Source organism: Syngnathus leptorhynchus, chromosome 8 (genome assembly GCF_054491065.1).
Source record: "Syngnathus leptorhynchus isolate UIUO chromosome 8, UIUO_Slep, whole genome shotgun sequence".
Lineage (NCBI taxonomy): Eukaryota > Metazoa > Chordata > Actinopteri > Syngnathiformes > Syngnathidae > Syngnathus > Syngnathus leptorhynchus.
In genome coordinates, this window is record NC_141202.1 from 12,922,541 (window position 1) to 12,943,912 (window position 21,372).

General features: G+C 45.7%; 1 protein-coding gene across 2 annotated transcripts in view; it reads right to left on the reverse strand.

The window, feature by feature from the left end:
• The window catches only part of grik5 (glutamate receptor, ionotropic, kainate 5), a 77,874-nt gene that overhangs the window by 6,425 nt on the left and 50,077 nt on the right, over window positions 1–21,372 (reverse strand). For both annotated transcript variants that reach the window (XM_085917776.1, XM_085917775.1), the window contains 15 exons: window positions 20,988–21,152; window positions 18,053–18,150; window positions 17,821–17,986; window positions 14,535–14,713; window positions 12,796–12,849; window positions 10,945–11,103; window positions 10,103–10,255; window positions 8,742–8,846; window positions 7,451–7,558; window positions 4,383–4,586; window positions 3,480–3,593; window positions 2,783–2,892; window positions 2,500–2,673; window positions 1,736–1,901; window positions 426–651 (listed from right to left, as the gene is read on the reverse strand). In XM_085917776.1, coding sequence (XP_085773902.1) covers window positions 426–651; window positions 1,736–1,901; window positions 2,500–2,673; window positions 2,783–2,892; window positions 3,480–3,593; window positions 4,383–4,586; window positions 7,451–7,558; window positions 8,742–8,846; window positions 10,103–10,255; window positions 10,945–11,103; window positions 12,796–12,849; window positions 14,535–14,713; window positions 17,821–17,986; window positions 18,053–18,150; window positions 20,988–21,152 — 2,181 coding nt within the window. The remainder of the gene's footprint in view (window positions 1–425; window positions 652–1,735; window positions 1,902–2,499; window positions 2,674–2,782; window positions 2,893–3,479; window positions 3,594–4,382; window positions 4,587–7,450; window positions 7,559–8,741; window positions 8,847–10,102; window positions 10,256–10,944; window positions 11,104–12,795; window positions 12,850–14,534; window positions 14,714–17,820; window positions 17,987–18,052; window positions 18,151–20,987; window positions 21,153–21,372) is intronic.

Sequence of the window (21,372 nt, forward strand, 5' to 3'; positions counted from 1 at the left end):
TTTGACTTTGTCATATAGGGTGAAAATAAATATTTCTATTATGAATTCAATGATTTGCGAAACAGAATTGTAAAAAGTGCTAATCACTTGCTGTGTTCAAAAAGAGGTTTAAAAAAATGGATAATAGAAGAAACTTTCTATCTATATATCAAGGTACTAATAGTGGCAAAGAGTCTGAGAGAAAAATGAGAAAAAATTGAGTTAACCCACTCCAGTTGTTCTTTGCGACTCAATTATGTTCAAACACAAGATGGAAATATAAATTGGCGCTGCGCCGTTAATTAAAAATGTGAGCGGCTGTTTGGTATATTGGAACGCTTGAAGATTCTTCTTGTTGATTAAGATTCCAGTGTGCAGATAAACGGGCGTGGAACACAAAGACGATAAGCTGACCTACTTGCGCAAGGAGCGACGGCTTTGCGTACCCAACGGCATGCCGATGCCGTAGCCCTTGGTGTCCAGCAGGCCTCCGATTTGTGTCAGGTTGCAGTTGAGGCCGCGATGGTACTCGTTCATGGTGCTCTCCATCAGGAAGGCATACTTGGAGTTTACCACGCGGGCGATGCCCTCCTCCGTGCTCTTGACGAACACGCTGGGCTGCTTGGAGTTCATATAGTTCCACATGCGCTGGTACGTCTGGTAGCGAGAGTTCTAAGGACGGCAACAAAGAGGAGATAGTGGGCACAGAACGTAAACAAGCTAAAATACTATACTATAATACGCATGTGAAAAAAAAGGCATCGTGACTCTCGAATAGGGCTAAAAGACACGCAGGCTAAGATAAGGAAAGACGTTGTGCGATAAGCAAAGAGGGTAAAAAGATGCTCGCTGGATAAACAACATTGGAACCCCGAATGTGAGCGTGTGTTTATGAGAATCCAGTGTGAGTAATGACGCGGTGACATCACGGCAGCTAGACGGGGGGGGGCAAGACAATGCGAGGTAACTCGAAGGAAGAGATTATTCCGTAGCGACGTTAAGCAGATACATCATCTCTTGCGATCCAGGTGGGCGAGGCTGGCGGGAGGGGGGGGGGGGGCAACACGATGGAGTGTCTGGAGTGTCTTGCAACATTTTTTAGCGGACTGCATTGGAAGAGGAAACGCGGCATGTTGGGGAGGGGCGCCAAACGTGTGTCTTTGGAATAATAGGCCGCAGTGTCGTTGAAAGAAAAAGGAAAGAAAAAGGAAAGTAAAATTCTGAGAGCGGCTTCTGATTTCCACATTCTTTTCTCAGTCACAACATGAAAGACAAATTTATCACACATTCAATTACTATGATGTTGTGGACTTTGTGCAACACAGACTAGAGAACCACTTCACGCCTGTCAGCCCCCAAAACGATTGTCACAATTTACTTTTTTCACTGTGTTACTCAACACAAGCATTTTGATCACAACACAAGGGAATACAAACGCTTCCAACCTGGCGTGCGGCCATCCGCTCACAGAGAAACAAATACACTCACCTACTCACATTCCCATATGTAAACACACCTACACGCAAAAACACAACATAAACACACGCAGACTCTCGTTGTGCAAACACAGATGCCAACATGGATGCCCTGAGGCGCTCGCGGAAGCAAACAAAGGCGGCCGTGCCGCCACTTAAACACCCGTCGCAGCCAATGAAGATAAAGCGGCAGATGTAAGGACAAACATTAAGACAAATGGGTCATGGCACAAAGAGAAAAAAAAAAAAACAACCAACAGAAACGGGAAAAAAAGCCTTACCATGAAGAACGTCATGGTGCTCCCTCCGTGGATGGTCCCGTACTCGATGTTGGTCTGGTCGGCCAAGTCATCAGGGGACTCAATGGGGACCTCCATCCTCTGCACGGTCAGGAAAGCGGCCAGGTTGGCCGTGTAGGATGAGATGATGATGAGGGTGAACGCCCACCTGGACAGCGGCAGAAACAACGGCCATGGCTGACTTGGGTGTCTTTGCCAAAAACAACAGTTTCAGCTGCAACCATTGATTAGCTCAGCACATAACTTGCAGTCCTAAGGAAAGCCCTCGGATGAGATTTCCTGCAAGCATTTACTAAACAGTTCGTCTCGAATCTTACGGCAAGGGAAAAGAAGTGAGCCGCACGTCAGCTAAACGACCAAATGGAGACAATCTACCCTCGCAATCTAATCCCGGTCCTCCACTTTGTTTAGAGGATTTGTGGATTCATAATTCATGTTACGGGAAGAGCAAGAATTCTTTAATATCCCACGAGGGGAAATTTGATTTAACATTCTGCTTCTAATTTACATGTCATCAAGATGCACACGTTTAATCAGAGGGCGAATGATATGCGAGTCAGATTGGTAGTTTTAGTCTGTCTTGAATTTGCCCTCTAATCTGACTCGCATATCATTCGCCCCGAGGTATCGATAGGTATCTAGTTAGCTAGTGTGTTAGTGTATATCTTTTACTGACTTTACACCCTGGTCTAAAGGCCTGTCCTTAACTTCTGTTAGCGTGACGCTTAGCTAGTGGGACAACTCACCACACTCCACTGACACATCTGGTGGACAAGGCCCTGGGCATGATTTCGGAGCCCTGCTGCATGAAGCCGCCGACGGGGAACCACAAGCTGTTGCCCAACGTGTACTGGTTCTCAAGCATGTCCCGGCGCTCTCGCAGACACGGGTGAGGGTTGTACCACTCGTAAGGGCTCAGCCTGCTTGAGAGAAGGCAAGTCACCACGGGAGTCCGCAGTTTGATTGATAGGCGCGGCGAGGCCAAATGCAGCGGCAAGTGACCCGCGCAAACGGAATATGGTCGGCGACCTTGCAGCCAGGAAGAGCACACAGCTCACGGCCAGGTAGGCGAGCAGCATGAAGAGCCAGACAGCTGGCGAGAAAGGGTCCAGGAAGGAGAAGTAACCCGGTTTACGACCCTGAAGAGGAAACGGATCGGCGTGGGACGGACAGAAGGGAAGGTACAAAAAGAGGTGAACACAGTGGGGCGGGGCACGACAATGTTGTATGCCGCCATCCATACTCGCTGTCTTTTGCAGTCTTCGCTCAAAAGCTCATTAGCGATGTAAAGCTGCTAAAACAGAGCGTTCCACAGCATTTGACTATCTAAGACTAATTACAAGGTACAATAGCACAACACTCAAATTAGGCATCTGATTTCTCCCTCGGGACCACCGATGATAAATAAAAGAAATGCTATGTAGTAGCGTACTGGAAAAATCTGACAAAATAAAGTCAGACCAAAAAAATAAAAAAAAATCTAAAGACCAAAAAAATAAAAAATTGGGGAAAAAGGTGTAAACATGATCAAACAGGCATTAGCAACCAGCGTAACTGCCGAGAGTCTGTCCCCTTGTCTAGACAATGGAGGGCTGCACTACTGCGGGAGTGGTCACAATCATGACCAGTCAAAGTGGCTTCTCTCATGGCCTGTAAACTTTCTTAAGTCAAGTCTAAGCAAAACAATGAAAGCCAGGAATGGGCGTGCCCCGAAAAACATCCTTACCAAATGAACCCTGTAGAGGATGCTGATCCCCAAGGTCATAAAGGGCTTGGAGAAGTCAATCACTTTCTCGCGCTCCGATGTGATGGTGAAGCCCGCCACGGCTAGGTCGGCTTTCTGAAAATAGACCAAATACAGAGAATAGAGACCGGCAGATGGAGAAGAAAAAAGAGAGAGAGAAAAAAAATCAAAGCAGCACAAGTGTTCAGGTGGGTGCAAAAAAAAAAGCGTGCGTCCGCACTCAATCGTAGCGGCACAGCAGCCGCCAGTGCCTGAATGCGCTTGAAGAGACATTTGAAAAGAAAGAAAAAACAGATACAAATGCATCCCTCTCCTCATTCTATCCATCAAGTAGGTGAGGCTAATTGCGAGGAAATGCAGGCTTGGCAGCTCTTTCCACCTGTGCCCCCCCCCCCCCCCCATTAGAAGCTAATTGATGAACATGGGCCGTTAATTAGAGCCAGAGTTGCCTGGTGGTTGAGCGTGGCGAGCCGGTGGGGGGGCAGCAGCGTGCCAGACCCCACAAGGGGATCGCAGTCTGCTAATTGAAGAAAAACGTATGGTAATTGTGTGTGTGTGTGGGGGGGGGGTGCTCTCATTTTGGCTACCCTAAAAATGGCCGTCACTTGCTTCCAAGGCCTGGATGGAGGAAAAAATGACGACATGGGCAATTTCAGTGTTTCTCCCAATTATCACTTTTTGCAAAATCTTGGTGGAGAGCCCGGCCAAAGACAGATGGACGGACACATTTATTTGTTAGCCAGTTTGACAAGATTTTCTACTCGCCATCCTGCATTACAATGAAGCTGCTCTGGAAAAGTACAGCTACTTCCGTAGCTTTTGCCAGGCACGGTAAAACGTTTTTCTGACCCAAATATTTTGAGGAGCCGCTTTGCGAGGACTCACTCTGTTGATAAGCTCTCCAACCATGCCCGTCCAGGAGCCATTGGGCTCGGGGGCGCCGTACAGCCCGTCGTCCACCAGCTTGATCTTGAAGGAGAACTTTAGGATGTCAGCCAGCTCCCTCAGCATGTCTACGCAGAAGCCCTCGTACTGCTCGTTGCCCAGGAAGTCCTGGTAGTTGTCCTTACGCATCACGTACGGGTTTTCCTGAACAGAAGAAACACATGCACGGACATAGAAAATGGGGGCCTGCTTGGCAATTTGACTCCCCGACTATAATAAGACGGGTTCTTCTTTCCCACAGTTGCACACAAGCGCTCTTTGTTGTGTCATCATGTCAAACTCCTTCGAGCTTGTTTCTTGCTTTCTTTTTTTGGATCTTGTTTTGAATGACTGCAGGTTGCTCGGCAGCTTCTTCCTCTGCTCGACTTCCACTTGGGAGCCGTTTTGTGTAATCCTCCAGAGAGGCCAAAACGAGAGCAAGAGGAAGCTCCCACATCGCTGCCAAAGACAAAATTCACAACTTTCTTCTGTATGTGAGCGTCCAAAAAGTTACTTTCCAGGCTGGTGATGCTACAATCCTCATACTATCAGAAAGGCAGAAACGGTGAAGTCACACACAATCACAGATGCTGATCGAGACTCAGGACATTTTTTTTTTCTAATGTCATGAATTCCTAATAGACGAGATATTTATTTTTTATTATATATATATATATATATATATATATATATATATATATAATAAAAAATATATTTATATATATATATTGGCATGCTGGAAAAGTATATATATATATATATATATACTTTATATATATATAAAGTATATATACTTTATATTTTATATATATATATATATATATAGCTATGTATTAGTCTTTCTATAGTGTTTTGTGTTGTTTGTTAGCATTAAGCTAGAGAGTCTACACTAAAAGCAAAGCTATGTGGTTATATTCAATGAATTATTCTCTTTGTTTTATGTTTAATTTGACAGAGTCAAATTCAACTGCAAGTTGAAAGAAAAGAGTTGATCCAAAGTGCAATTCTCATGTTATCACAATGTCGTTTTAAATGCAGTCTGTTTTTCTTTTTGGAACCCACAGCCTCTCGACTTATTATTTTTCTAAATATTTTTAAGACAACAAATGTGGCCAACGAATCCGATGATGTGGTGTGCCTTTGGATTTGCAAGATGAGTCTGGCTCTTGTTGGGCTGCCGTCGCAGCCGCACAACAATTTGCATGTGTCTCCCGTGAGATGGCCCCAGTCTGACTTCGCTCCAATAGCCAATTAGCCTTTTGTTTTGATTTTTCAAAGGAAAGAAAATGGCAGGGCTGATGCATTCCGGCTGCAGATGCGAGCGACAGCATCAAATGGTTTGCATTCCAAACAGGTAGCCGTCGTCCACAAAGCTGGGAGGACGAGCTGCACCAGAACGCCGAGCAAACCAAGGGCAAACAGTTCGCATCAACATTCCACTGAAAGGATTTTTAGTGTGTGTCTGTATGTGTTTTGAGTACAGTATTCCCAACACGCAGCCTACTTCACACAGTGGAATCGAGGCGAGAGGCCCCGCCGGGAAAGCTAAGAACTCATTTGAACAAACGCAGAGCGTAACGGACGCGTGCAACGGACGGCGGCAAACGTCACCGAGGATGCTGCACCTTGTCAAAATCGCGACTCCCCTGCGAGGAGAGAGCCATCACGCTGCTTTGTAAGCACCTTACAAAACACCCTACCTACCCTGCCACACATCACAAGTGCAAGGCAAAGCTTTTCATTTGGTGCAGCAACAGCAAGCCCTCTTTTGTTTTTTCATGTTTCAATCCACACTCACTTCAAAAGATTTCTCAATGATACGACACATGCTTCACACACATACTGCTTCCTTCTGGGAATGGGCGAGTATCGGTGCCCATAGCAGCCTTATTTCAAGGTATCGGTACTCGCAACAACCATCTTTTGGGGCCATTTTATCAGGAACTAGAAATTAGAAAGAAGGAGAGAAGAAAATTGCGGCTAACACAATGTCACTTTCAGGAAAAATGCTATCTTGGCATACGGAGGGCTTGTTTTAAAAATTAATTTTTGGAAGAAATCGTATGTATCAACCGTATAAAGGGCATCGGTTATTGGTATCGGTGACTACTTCAGAATTGATTACTCATAGGAAACATCCTAGTCGCTTGCTTCTAACACCGCCGAGGCTCCTGAGCGTCAGTTGCCAAACTGTTCCTTCTCGTTACTTCAAGCATCCAAAAACACCAAACAAAAATCGCTCGCAACAGCGGAGCAAGCTGGCAAAGGCAGTAAAGATTTGGCACCTTTGCTCACTGCACAAAAACACTTTCCTTGCGACTTACCTCATTTTAGAGGGAAATCAATTGGCACACACAATCGTGCTAAGAAATTAAGCTACCAAGCACACATTTGCACACTTCGATTTGCTGGTAAGCTTGATCTAGTTTCTGAAAGCACATACTATGTGCGTCTCTGTGCATGCGTGCGTGTGCGCTGTTGACTTTTCATATCCGCTCTACTTGACACAAGGTGGGTGTACTGCAGTGCTAAATGGACCGTTACTATTCTATTCCTGTAAACATTTCTCACTAGGTTCGATTGTCAGAACTGACCTTGATTAGGCTTTTGCTACATACAAAGCCAATGGCGAAGGTGAGCACAAAATTAAATGGACTGGGACAAGATTACAACCAGAATGGATCAGTACATGATGGAAATTGAAATAGTTGTCTCTCTGGGTAGTTTTCCCAAATATTCACACTAGCGAAAGCTGCACTGGGCATTGGCCCTGTCGCGAGGTTCAATTGCATGAGCTGGCCCCGCCCCCTTAAAAAATGATTTGATTTGAGCAACGCTAGTCTCCTAGTCTGCCCCCACGTCCACTTCATCTCACAACAACGGGAATATTGTGGATTGTTATGTCAACACTGTCACTTCTTATGAGAACAGCTCGAGCCATGAGTGAAAAGCTGAGTCTCCAACACACAAACGTGTGCATGCACGCCGCCGCGACCCGAATCTTGTGGCGAAGGAAGGAGTGATCTTACCAGAATGGTGGTGACAATGAGGGTCTTGTTGGCGAGCGTCTCTGATACGTTAATATCCAGGCTTGTGGAGTTCATTGCCAGGGTATTGTTGGAGAACCAGATCCCGATCTGAGCGAAAGATAGAAAATGTCTTTCAAGCTTCGGAACCAAAAGAAATACGATTCCATTGTGGAAGGTTACAGCCAGAAAATCACGGTGACACAAAGAAATTATGCAAAGCAAATGAAGGAGAGCACAAGACAGTGTTGGTTCCTGCCTGCGCGCATACTTGCAGCCAACAACGAGGCTCTCGAAAGCAGACACGACCAAACCAAAAGGTTGAATTGGGCTATAAAGCTCTTTTTCTTCATCCCACTCAAACATTTTATCCCACCGCCGAGCTGGAACGTTAATTATAGCAAGTGAGGCACCAAATTAAAGAACAGCGGCCTTTTATCGGTTGGCATTTGGCGCTAAACGCAGGGGCGCCTCATAAGTACGCGGCCCCATCTCGAGGGGGTCGGTGGGGTTCATTGCGGGCACGCGCACGGGCGCTTCATTTAATCCCGCCTTTGAAAGGACACGGCTGGTCAGTTTCGTGACACGGTGGCTTGATTTTGGGGAGCTGACCCAGAGGTCAAAGATTCCCCAAAACAAGCTCTTTTATGGAAGGTAATGGGGATTATCTCTTTTCAAAAAGACCCTCGCATAAAATACATAAACATGAAAACAAGGAGGGGAGTGGATGAGGATGATTATTCTGATTTATTAGCCAGCCCAGAATGCAGCTCATCCTCAGCTCCCTAAAGTCATTAGCAGAAAGACCAAACTGCGGGGAAGTTACAAAAGAGCCGCATGATAAAAATCCCGTCCACGTAATGAAATGGCCTCCGCCCGCAACGGCCTTTTGTCCAGTTCAAAGGCAACGCCAAAATTGCTTCCTTTCTTCGCCGTTATTATTAACAGGCCGAATTTTACAGTCATGATCATCCTGGTGAATATTCATGTCTGGTAGGAGCCGTGGGCGCCCTTTGGAATTTTCTCAAAATTCAGCCCCTGGAGCAAGAAATCAGACAGACTCACAAAACACGTCTCAGAAAGCCTCGCCTGAAATTTAGGCTCAAACAGATTTTCAGTTGAACGTAAGCTTCAGCCAAGCATCATGTTGGTTGCGTGCAGAAATAAAACTTACATTCCCTCCGGGTGTTTATTAATTTTATATATGCAGCACACTACTTTCATTTTAGACAAGCAGGTTAAATTTTTTTTTTTAAATCAGCTGTCAACAACTGCGTAGCAGACGGCTGCTGACCTCTTTGTGGCCTCCTCGGTGCTTCTCCAGGATCCTCAGGGTGTAGTTGGTCCTCTGACCTTTGCTGTTGAACTCCACGTGCCCCGTCAGGCCGTCGTACTCCACCTGGCAGAGAAGAGACCACGGCGGAAGAAGAGAAACCAAAACCAACAACATTACAGCCATCTTTTGATCATGGTGACTCATTCAGGGAAAATGCTGCTGCTGTCGCTTCATTTTTTTTGTTTTATACTTAGTACGGTTTGACTGAAAAATGAATGGCAGTCATATATACTGAGGAATAAAAGTAAGCAATATTTTTATTCTATATTTCATGGATATTGGCACAAACATTTGTGCTACACAAACTCTACCAAGCAACAAGTGGTGAAACGCAACTAGGAAAATAATTAGATTTTTTAAAATGAAAAAAATCAAATTAATTAAGTAGGGATATGAATAATTGACCCTGGCAATTTTTTTCCACCTCACTTGTTTCCATGGGCCACAAATGAAAGGTGCCGTACAAATTCTGCCTCTCAAATCTTTTGCTCCACCAAAACTTGCTGCATTCGCTTGACAGCTGAAATTGTAGCTCAATTTCTCTCCCTGTTGCGGAGTAAATGAAAAATTTCAATTGCTGTTTTGCTGGCCTTACTTTTTCCCACAGAAAAGGGCTCCAAATGCAGACATCAACATGACAATCAGTGTTAGAATTCAGTCGGGTAAACGAGGTGGCGTGTTTGTAATGGCGGCTTAACACAAGCATCAATATTTGGCTCCACGACATCAATAGCTTATCAAGGGAAGAATTATCATGATGGAGTATCGATATTTTGTCCCGTCCTTTGAGAGCGCAAAAAGCAAAGAGTGAAGAGCTAGCCGGGCCAGAACGGGACCGGCGGCTTCAATTCAACGAGGAGACGATGAACTTGAGTGCCCGGGAAATGAAGGAGGAACGTGGAGGACAGCACTCATCGTGATGTTGACGACCATGGACAGATGTCTGGCCGGTGGGGAGGAGACAATGAGGGATGGCGCCACAGCCACGTTGACAACGCACACGCCGTCCTTCTCGTACAGATGCACACGCCCAGACCACATGCAACATGAGATGAGGATGATAATGAAGCTGCCATTCGTTCTCATTAAGCGGCCAGGAAGAGACTCACAAATCATCATCATCATCATGACAGCAGTCAACACCACTTCAAAGGGGTTTCATGGCAAATGAAGTCAAAAAATGACTATTTGCCTTTTGGAACACTCCGTCACCCAAAAGAAGCAAAAAGCAGTTTTGGAAATAAACACAAAATTGTATGACACGCCGTGCGTTGAGTTTCCCACTGAATGCAGAATGAAGCGAGAAGGCGTGTGCGTACCATGCGCAGGTAGTTCATAAGACTGGTCCCGTGTTGCCAGATCTGAGGCGAGGTGCAGCTGAGCGGCTTCACTCCGATTTCCTGGCTGCGGTTGAGTTCCCGCACCGCCCCCACCACCACGTGCACCGCATCAAACATCAGCGCCGACGACAGCTGCAGAAGCCAGAGTGGGAGTACGGGAAAGAGGAAAGGGGAGGGGCGGGGATGGAGGGATGGATGGATGGATGGATGGATGGATGGATGGGAGGAAGGAAGGAACGAGGGAACGAAGGAAGGAAGGAAGGAATGTATGAACGAAGGAAGGAAGGAAGGAAGGAAGGAAGGAAGGAAGGAAGGAAGGAAGGAAGGAAGGAAGGAAGGAAGGAAGGAAGGAAGGAAGGAAGGAAGGAAGGGGGTACAGATGGATGGATCAATAGTCATTACATACAAGTAAAAAGAGGTTACGTGGCGTGTTTGCATCATCAGGAAACAAAACGTCTTTAGTGGCTGCTAATTAGGGTCGGTTTTTGAGGGTATTTGCGAGGGAGGGGGGGCGCTGACTGTCAGCGTATTGAAGATGGTGCCTGTGGGTGAAAAAAGCTAGAGTAGTATAAAACGAATACGGAGTTTTAGTCTTAAAATAACTAACGAGTAAAAATCATTAGGTCAGATGCTATTTTGTTCAAAATGGATTGGTACAGAACGAAACGTGTCATCTTCAGCGCTAAAACCGCTTTGTCAGCTGTTTCATTAAATGCACGGCACCAAGAGCTTTGCAAAAAGAGTTTGAGAATATGACTTCAGCACAGTTCAAGGTGTGAGCAAGACCTGGTATGAATCCATTTTCGTACAAAGGGACTGACCGCCGGGCCGGGGTAGGACAGGTGGCAGCCCTCATTCCATGACAGGTTGAGGCTGCGGATGAACTCCAGGTAGAAGGGATGGCTGGTGTTGAACATGGAGAAGCCCACCACGTTGGACTGCTCGTCCACGATGTCGTCCAGCCTCATGAGAGGGAAGTCCTACAAAAAGCCGGAGAGACTTTGAAGCTACGCCGGTGACGAAAATACAGTGCCAGCAAGTGACAGCATCTAATCTTAGAAGGGCTTTGACAACAAGGAGAGGAGATGAGTAGCAATTGAGTGAGACAGCGACTCGGGTTGCTGACACAGCTGCTCCACTGTTATTATATTCTTAAACAACCACTTGCTCTGTTACTGTAACGACCTTTTTGACAGTAGTCATTTTGTTGTTAGTCATCCCCACATGATCGCATTTCACCCCAAAAATTTGAGAAAGCGCAAGAAACCTTTCCTATACTTATGGGCTAATGTGGCTCATTCACGTTTTTTAATACGAATTCAAAATATATCCAAAATATTCTTTAGGTTAAGCTAAACATATTAATTAATGTTTTATGCGGCCCCACTAGTCCAAAAACGGCATTCAAATTCATATTGCGTTTGTGGAATATCAGCAAAATGTATCCATCACAGATGGCAGTCATTTTACCACTTGCTGTGGATTGAAATGATATTATAGTGATTGAATGGGACAGTCCGACTCCCTAGAATCACAACCGTACTGACTTCAAACATGGGCCGTTCAGACAGTTTTGCAACCCCGGAACAGATCAAAACGTGCACAAACCGGAGCTTGACCAGCATTTGGAGCAGATTTTCTTTTTGAAGTATATCTTTAGAAGCTCAACGGCGGTGTACGTTCATCAGAGCTTTGTATCTTAAAAGTGACTTTTGCGCGGCGCCGCACGCAAACATCCAAATCGCATGTGAGGCACGTACGGAGGACGGACGAGAGATGGAATGAAAGGAGGCAGCGGAGTGAAGGCTGCATGAAGCCACACATTAATCAAAATGCTAAAAAGGGGGGGAGGCGTCGGCACCGCTTGGCTCGTCCTCTGCGCGTTCCCGTTTCTCAGCCTTCCCCCTAAAGTGTGCTTTGCATCACTTTATCTATTTTTTTTTTTGGTCTCCAAACAAAGAAGGGCCTGAACGTCTTTATTGTGCACAAACCCAAACAAGGAAAAGGTGCATCTGAAATTATGGCCAAGAGGCAGTTCAACAAGTAGAAAAGTCAAAATATGAATGAATTAATAGTGAATAAAATGAAGTTTGATGGTACTGTCCTGAGCAATCAGTCGAGATCCTGTGAGCAATTTTGCGCTTGTCACCATCGTGGGAATATTGCACATGTCAAATTTGCACTTGGGTTGCTGCACTTGTAATGTGATTACAGCTCATATAAATAACACTCGGGATTTACTGCACTTGACTTTAAAGTCAGTGTAAAGTGAAATTAAATAAGTCTTCGGATTTTGCCACACCACAGGGATGAGTGTTGTTAACATCCAGGCTACATTTTAAATAATAAAAAAAAAAAAAAGCCAAGTACTGTAAAGGAGGTTTCAAAATCGACAAAAATCAAGCCGTCCTCTACGTGCCGAATGAAACAAAGTCACGCTTACCAGTCAACTGTCAATCAAAATACTGCAGATGCGACGTCGTCAACTAGCCTCTACCTTGTGCTGACACCTTTTAGAATTGACACCTTCCCCCTCCATACTCTTCTCCTTACTCTGTCTGACAGGTGTGCACTTGTGGCCTACAATGAGGCGCTCTAAATCAGCCAGACAGGCTCCAAATGAGGACAACAGACAAACGGATGCATGAAAAATACGAAGGTTGCACTCTTACCATTGTGGTGAGGATGTACTTGTAGAACGGTGACGTCATGCCCAGCTCTGACGCCTGCGGCAGAAAAGGGGGTGGGGGGGCAATGACAAAGACACAGTTGGGTGAGACGATGAGGGATGGGAGCAAAAAAGGGAAGTAATGCTGGCGGGAGAGGATGACGAGTCAAATCATTATTTTACATCACGGGAAACATACGACCCCCGGAGGGCGCAACGGCTCTCCCGCGCACCCCGAGTGAGTCCTCACGGAGCTGCGGAACGATTCCCGCTCCAAAGTCCCGTTATCACGATGGTCCCTCAAGGTAAAAATCCGGCAAGGTAAAATTAGACCTCCAATCCACTTAGTGGGGCAAGCTTGGAGCCCATGGAAGTTAAAAAATTGCACTATTCTGTGGATGATGACCTCACTTGAGGATCTGGCACTCCCACCGAGGACACAAACACACACACAAAAATAAAAGTACCGTATTGGCCCGAATATAAGACGGCCCGACCCCCTTTTTCAAGACTCAAGTTTGAAAAAAAGACTTTTTGAACACCAAATTTTTATACAGAAAATAATTACATCTGAAACAAATGATTATAACAATATATTGGAGAGAAAAAGCACGTTATTTTGCCTCATTCAAATCATGCAAAAACTGTATCACATCTTAATATCTGAACATTCAAATATGTAAGCGCAATCACATTTGTAAATGAATGGTTTCTGGGTTTTGAAATGTAAATAAACCAATCTACTGTGATAAAACAACAACATTTGCAATAACTGCATTAACCATCAAAGTGAAGTCTAACTGAAGTCTTGAAACAAATCTGAATAAGGAAAAACATTGCAATAAAATAATGCAAACTGCTACTGTTGGGGAGCCTGAGGACTGTATAGGGGGTTGGCTCGGATGGTTATGCTCTTTTCGCCCCCGGGTGTCGGTCAGAACACAGGAGGGAAAACCTGGTTCACTTTTGATGGCTTTACTGAATTATTGGCAAAAAATAATAATAAATGACCCTAAATGAAATACTCTCGGCAACACACTGAACATAAGTCATCGATCGATACAACAAAATGCATTTGTTGGCGACCGTTAGTCACCGTGCCGCTGCGTAACAGCCACTCGTACGATGCGAGGCAAACTTAAAGGAGCTGTCAATCAAACGGCCTGCACACAAAGCAAATCGCGATCAGACAAACGGCACAACAGTGGACAGTAGTAACAATGAAACGTAATACTCACTTTGTGTCAAAGACGCACACAATCACAGCAACATACTCAGTCAATACCAGCAACCTTTAACTGACCGCTGCGCATAAGTGAAAATGGGTATGATGTCTAGACCCCGAATATAAGACGACCCCCACTTTTTCCGTCTTATTTCAGTGCAAAAAAGCCTCGTCTTATATTCGGGCCAATACGGTACTCCCACAGTGTTGCTGTGGGCACCAGACTGCAAGAACAATGGCAGGAGCTTTTGTGACACCCCATTTCCAATAATCGTCAGTAAAATGTTCTGAATAAGCACGAGCCAAAAAACTTCAATAAGACTAAGTCCTTACACTATATGGACAAAGGTATTAGGACACCTACAGTGAGCAGAAATAGGATGAATAAAGGCTACAAGTGGTGATGAATTTTTCACTGGTGTTAGGAAGTACTCAGTAACACAGACCAACAGCCAGACGCTCACGGAAAGACTGGCTGACATGAAACAAAAAAAGGGTGTGCGCGTGTACGCTCTGACCTTCTTGAGGATGAGGTAGGAGACGGAGGCGTTGGCGTCAATGATGATGGTGGCGACTTTGTCGTCACGGATCTCCTTTAGCAATGGGGTCGGGTCCAGGCTGTCATCCAGCATCCTGACTGACAGCGTCTCGCGGGAGATGAGGAAGCGCCGCACCAGTTCCTCCAATCTCAGCAGGCCTGAGGCAGAGCGACGCGGCGTGTCAGGCTGCATATCAATGTCTCTATCAGCGCACGGCAGGCGGAGCGGCGGCTGCCTCGCAGGGACCGTTCAAATGGTGAAATATCGCTGGGCTCGGGGCTTATGTGTGTTCAAACCTCCCCGCTCAGTAAAAATAATTGTTGCTTCGTGACAGCGCTGGAAAACAGATTTGTGAGCTGCTGTGAAAAAGAGTCAATATTTTATTCCTCTTGAAGGATTTATTTGAGACCATGATTTAGGGTGCCTTGTTTTATTTGGCTTGTTTGTTGTTTCCAAGTGTAACCGTGGAGATCCGGGGTCGCCATGGCAACAAGAGAGAAAAAAAAAAGAAGGCAAATTTGATTGGATTTTATAAAATATTTCAATAAAAAATAATTTGACTGACTGCAAGACGCTTGATTTTTACCTTCATTTTTTCGAGTCCTGCTGCTTACTTTCACATACGACATTTCTATGTCGTTTTGTCCTTTAGAGTCAAGCAGGTGCAAATGGGCAGTCTGCACAGGCAACAACAGTGATATAATGGCAGCAGCTTCCATTTTAGTTTTACGCAATGGGTGAAAAGAAATGTCCATCTCGGAGGAGGCCTTCAGGCGTGCTGCAATTCACAGTTTATGTCACAGCTCAATTACGGTTTTCGTTCCTTTGAGCACTGCTGTGATTATTCTTTTTGAAAGGCAAACGGGGATAACCGAAAGCTGAGTTAAAAAGAAAGGAGCAGAAAGACAGAAATGTGTGCACTTGAGCTGATTCTTGCTCTTCACGCGAACTTCTTGGTTTGGGTAATGAGCATAACCAGTGGCAGTCGAGACACATTTGACGCCGTATGCGGAGTGAGCCTTGACCGCAAAGTCGACTCTGCCGACGCACGTCGCCTCATCGTAATGCGAGAGTAAAGCACCCCCCAGCTATGTAAATAAGTGGCAGAGGAGGGGCGGGGCAGCATCACCGCGCATCCGGATGGAGAGGTAGCGGATAGAGCCCTTCGGCGGGAGAAAGCCTCTGTAAGCAGAGGGGTAATCACTGAAGCAGGCCAAAACTTTAATTAGTTTGAGCAAGGAGGGGAGAAAAATCAATGCACTTTACAGCTTCCTCTCTTACCTCCCTCTGCCTGCTCGCGTCACATTTTTCTCAGCTGTCTTTGGGGCGGCCTCTCTTCTCTCTCCTGTTCTCTGTTTCTCTGCATTCAACACCTCGCCGTCCTCCACCTCATCGAGTCGCCGACGACCGCTTAATGGAATTAGTCTCACGATAGAGCGTCGGTAGCAGGCCGCGGCGAAAGAAAAGATGCGTCGGAAATGACCCGAAAATTCGCTCACATTTGACGAAGCGAACGGGGATTAATTTCTGTCGGCGGCCGACCATGTTAAAAAGGGGCACGATCCAAACCACTCTAATGGGTCCTGGGATGGTGAAGACAGATGATAGGATGAAAACCATAGAACAAAAAATCTGCGATAGCCAAGAGGGAAAGCCAAAGAATGGGGCATCAGAGCAGCAAATGGGAAAATGCAATCCTAAACTTAGAACAGGAAATGAGCTGAGGAAAAATGTGACAATAACCATAGCAAGAAAATGGCAAAACAAGAAAACAGCAAGAACAAGAAACTTAAAAGGACAAGTTGTCAATGCAACGTCATCTGTGTTCTTCTCCCCACTTGAAAACGTTTGCTCTCATTTGTCCCTGCGAAGACGATTCATAGTTGCCGTCTGCGTCAATAACAGCCGCCTGCCAAAAGGTTAGTCCCCCGCCCTCCCCTTCGCCCATCTTAAATGACTCAAACGTCAGCCTAACAAATGGCCAAAAACACTCTCAATCAAAGAGGACCTTCCACTCTGGATCCAAAAAGCACACACATAGACGCACACACACACATGTGTTTGCCCCAACGCAGGGCAAAGTGAGCAAGCAAGCAAGCAATCAAACAAATGACGAGGGCATCACGTAGCAGGACAATGAGAAGCGCGAGCGGCAAGCGCACGTACGCCCACGCCGCGTTTGCGCAAGTGTGGAACAAGCTGGCTGCTGAATGGCAGTTAGCACCTTTCCCGCAGCCATGGCAACTGCCGTCATGGCGATAAGATAGCACAGCCAAGTGGGTCACCGGCTTTCCGTGTGATAACCTCGTGGGGGAAAAAAAAATAGAGAATTGAAGAGAAGGGATGAAAATTGCAGCGTGTGCTCTATTAGGGCCACCGGAATATAAAAAACATCCGCGATACTTTGCGGAGCAAAGGAGAGAAAGAGCTCAGAGTCATGAGAAAAAGCTTTTGGAAGTCAATGGCGCGCCCGGTCCATAAGAATTTGAAAAAGCAGCTCGCGGCTCCCTCCATTCACGCCCGAGGATAATGATCGGCTCTGTGTGACGCTTTTTTTCCCGGAGGCCTCCAGAGACTTCCGTGGGCGGCCGCAGCACAGCACAGCGCGCCGTCCGTCCTTTGATTCCGATAAACCACTGCATAATCAATCAATAATGTGCTCTTTCAAAAAGGAACATAATGAATTCCCTGACGCTGTCTGAGAGCCTCGTCATTTTTCCCTTCCGAAAACAAAACATTCCAACATTACTTCTATGATTGGATGAGTGCGGCCTGACAAGCCTCCCAGGAGGATGCGCATGCAACTGTAATAAATAAAACCCAAAAAAAAAGCCTCCGGCACGCGCTCAACTTTATGATCGCTGTCCAAACGGTGAAAAACACGCTTTTAAAAATCAGTCACGCGCTGCATTGAAAACAGAACTGTACAACAGTTTGGCAGGCAGCACAAGAGTGGCCTGCTGGCCCTTCAATTTCAGGACACCTGTTGATTTTCAGAACTGAATTTGAAAGAATCCCTTCCAGAGAAACCTTCACCTTTGTAAACTGAACTGAATGTTTTAAGTCACACATTTTGGACCTCATCGGTCACAAATGTACAGTCGCTAGCATCTAGAATATAGTCGCGTTAGTAATATTAAACTAACACTAGCATGATAAATAAACTGGCTTGATCCTAGTTGCCACATTGGCAGCATGGTGTTACTTTTACATTAGCATGATATAAGGAGGCATTTCTTTCTTCTCAGGGTGTGCGCATACTCACATTCCGCCTTGGCACAGAGCAAGCTGGCTGACGGGTAGCTGAAGGAGCGCAGGATGGCCCCGATGGCCAGGCTCAGGTCTTCGTTGCTGGGGTACAAGGTGACCGAGGCAAAGCGCAGGTATGGCAGGCGGGGCGTCTCCTCTGGACCGATCTTCACGTGCGGGATCTGCGAGGAGGTACAGTATTAGAATATTATAATCTTGCCAACTTTTTGCGTGGCAGACTCACTCACCTCCTTCTCACCGCATATGTGACTGACAGTGGAGCCGGACGCGGGGCTGGAGGCGGGCCCGATCACCGAAACCACGCCTTTGGGTAGAATCTGACACACTGCGGGGAGAAAGTGGACCAAAACAAAAAAAAAAACTGAAAACGTTAGATACATACGCAGAATCCAGGCGGGGTTGGAGTTTTGGAATTTATCCATTGATCTCATTGTAGCAGTGAAATCCAACTGTCTGTAATCTGATTTATGTGCGAGGAGGAGTGTCCCCAAAGACAACTGCTGCTGCAGCTGCTTGAAATGTTTTGCGCTATTGTAACTTCATTAGCACAAGGAAAATAGAGCGACTGCGCATGCCAGTAATGAGAGCCAACACCAAAGCTGCATCAAAAAGCCGCTTTTGTTGAGAGGTATGCATCTCCATTCGTGTTTTTGTTCATTGTGGAGATTAAGTGAAAAAAATCTGTTTTTCATATCCTCAAATAGTGGCCCTGCTTTTAATAAATGCTTTGGCTCAATGTACTTATTCTTTGTAATTGGAAGTTCTATTATAATGATAGATTTCTCCCAATAAATGCCTAATAAATGCTTAAAAGTTAGCTGGAAGGACAAAAGACTTACGCTATGGAGTGAAAATGAGGCTTCTTGTGGCCAAAATCAAATGGGCAGTGGGGAAAAAGCACATCGAGCAGCGATCAATAGCACTCTCACACTCGCTCATGCCGTCCACCTGACAGACGCAATTAAAAGCAAGGCCCAACATCGGCCAGCGGACGCACAAGCAGATGTTTGTCGAATAATAGCCCTGCCATCCAAAACAGATGACGGACAGAATCTTCTGATTTTGGACATCACTTTCTGACCTGCGTCAGCAGGGAGAGCAAAAAAAGAAACAAAACCAAATGAATCAATGCCAGACAATTTGTTATGTCCAGCTTGTTGAGAGTCAGGGAGGAAAACAACAACAACAACAACAGGCTCGAAGGCGTTTCAGTGACGCCTGAATGTGATCGCTGAGCCAAAGCTGCGGGTCAACAAGCGCTCTTATCTCACAAGATGAGACGGACCGCTGTGAGGGGAGTCAAACGAGCAGAGTCGAGCTTGTAGGCAGGACATGAATGGACACGACTTAGACCTACAATTCTCAGGCTTTTTCTGTCAAATCAAACAAAATCTACTTTGAGAAACCGGTGTGATACTTGAAAGGATCATAACCCGAATACAGTTTTGTTGTATTTCACTTTTCAGTCTGAGGGTTAACTCAATGGTCTCCAGGCAGCTGACTGTGTCCGTAGCAAATGTACAATTTTATGTTGCAAGGACTTTTTTTTTTAACGCTTCATTTCTTATCATAGAATGTAATCTTTAGCAAACAATAAACAAAAAACATTCAACTAATAGCCCAAAAACAATGTTGTTGTTTGTCTTCATTTTGACCTCGCATGTAAACATTCACAGTGCAGGGTGAAGGGAAACAAAGTATGCGAACCGACTTCTTCAAGAGCTTATCGGCGCGAGCAGTTGGCCAGCCAAGAGTGCAATCAATATGAGTTTGAGGGGATGGGTTAAATGCACGCCGGCCTCAAACAAATACAAACAAGTTTGCTATTCGCAACAAGCATTGCCCGATTCGGAGCGTGCCACGCACAAAAAGAGCTAATCATTTTTATCTTGCATGAAGGTTGAAAAGGTGATGAAAATACATAACTGAAAAGGCCTCAGCATTCATCAGTCCATGGTAAGACAGAGTGTCTATTCAGCGCTGTTGCTACTCTCAGTAGGCAAAATGACTGCAAGAGCGCAGCACAAAATGCTCTTGGGTGACTTTCTCATGGCGGAAACAATGTCAACCAGATGTGTGCAGTTGTTGCAGATCAGATCTGCACAACAGTGAGGAGCAATTTCCGATCATTACCAATTCGGACACCACCCCACAGCAGTGTGGTGTTCCACCAGGGCTCAATTTCAGAACCCCTTCTGCTTTATTCGGTTTGCTTCCATTTAAAGGAAACTTTGGATTTTTTTTTTTTTTTTTACGACAGTCAGCTCTATGTCCCGCTAAGCTAAAAGACAAGGGGTTCACATAGTTTTTCCATCCTGTGCTATGAATGCGGCCGGGTCAGAATAATGAAAACATATCATTGTTTTATTGGGATTTATGAAGCTCAAATGACACTAGCCCGTAGTGACACAGGCCAATGTATATGTTGGTGCTTGCTGTATACGTCAGTATGTTAATTGTGTGTGTATGTGTGTGTGCGTGCGTGCGTGCGTGCGTGCGTGCGTGTGTGTGTGTGTGTGTGTGTGTGTGTGTGTGCGCGCACTTCAGACAGTCATAGCTGTAAGACGACAAGCTCTCTGATCTAAAGACCCGCCCAAAAAATGGCTTTGAGCAAACAAGTCAGAGTCTCCTGCCCATCGGTCAAAGACAGCCACACGCACACACACAGCCGCACGCACATATGTACACAAGCCTTGTCATGCACAAGTAGACATTGTACCAGGGGCTGATGGCAGGGTCAGAGAGCCACAGTATCAGAATTGGAGCAAGGGAGTCAAGCCTGCACTGATGTTTCATTTTTTATCAAAATGGGCATTTTAGTGAGCCATACTGGGCGCAGTGGTGGACAGAAAGCGCTGTTCCTGGAGGGCACTGGTCCACTGCTTTTAATGAGACTGGCTTGGCGGGTCAGCAGCACTCTCCACTGAACATATAAACTCGTTAGCATAAGACCATCAAAGAAAAAAGCAGTGCTTTTTTTGCTCCCGGTGTCATTTTCAGCCTTTTTTTAAGAAAAGAAGGAAAGAAAAAACACAGTGCTAATGAGAACGTTTTTTTTTTTTTTACCATTTGCCAAAGCCAGAGCTGTATTTAACGCCTTCATTCATCAAAGTTGAGCAACAGCGGAACAGTTTGATTTTTGTGAATGAGAGCACGACTCACTGGTGTCAGTGGTGTCATACTGGGAGTCTTTCTGCAGCTCGTAGATGTCTACCTCCACTCGAGCTCGGGCCGGGCCCTCCATCAGGCTGTTGATGTTTTCCCTGGCCAGCGACAGCGCCAGACGCTCGCCACGCCCACACACAGACTGGTCATCCAAAATGGCCGCTAGACAGAGAGCGAGAGATGGGGATATACAGAAAACAAACTATTACAATATATATTTCAGATCTGTTGAAAAAGAAAAAAAAATCGGAATCAGTGGGTGTTGAACCGAAAATACCTAGAGGCTGATTGCAGTTTTTAGTTGTGATATCACCAAGCACCACCAGGCGGCATACAGGTCTCAGTTCCAACTGTATGTGCCTCCCCCCTCCCCCCTCCCCCC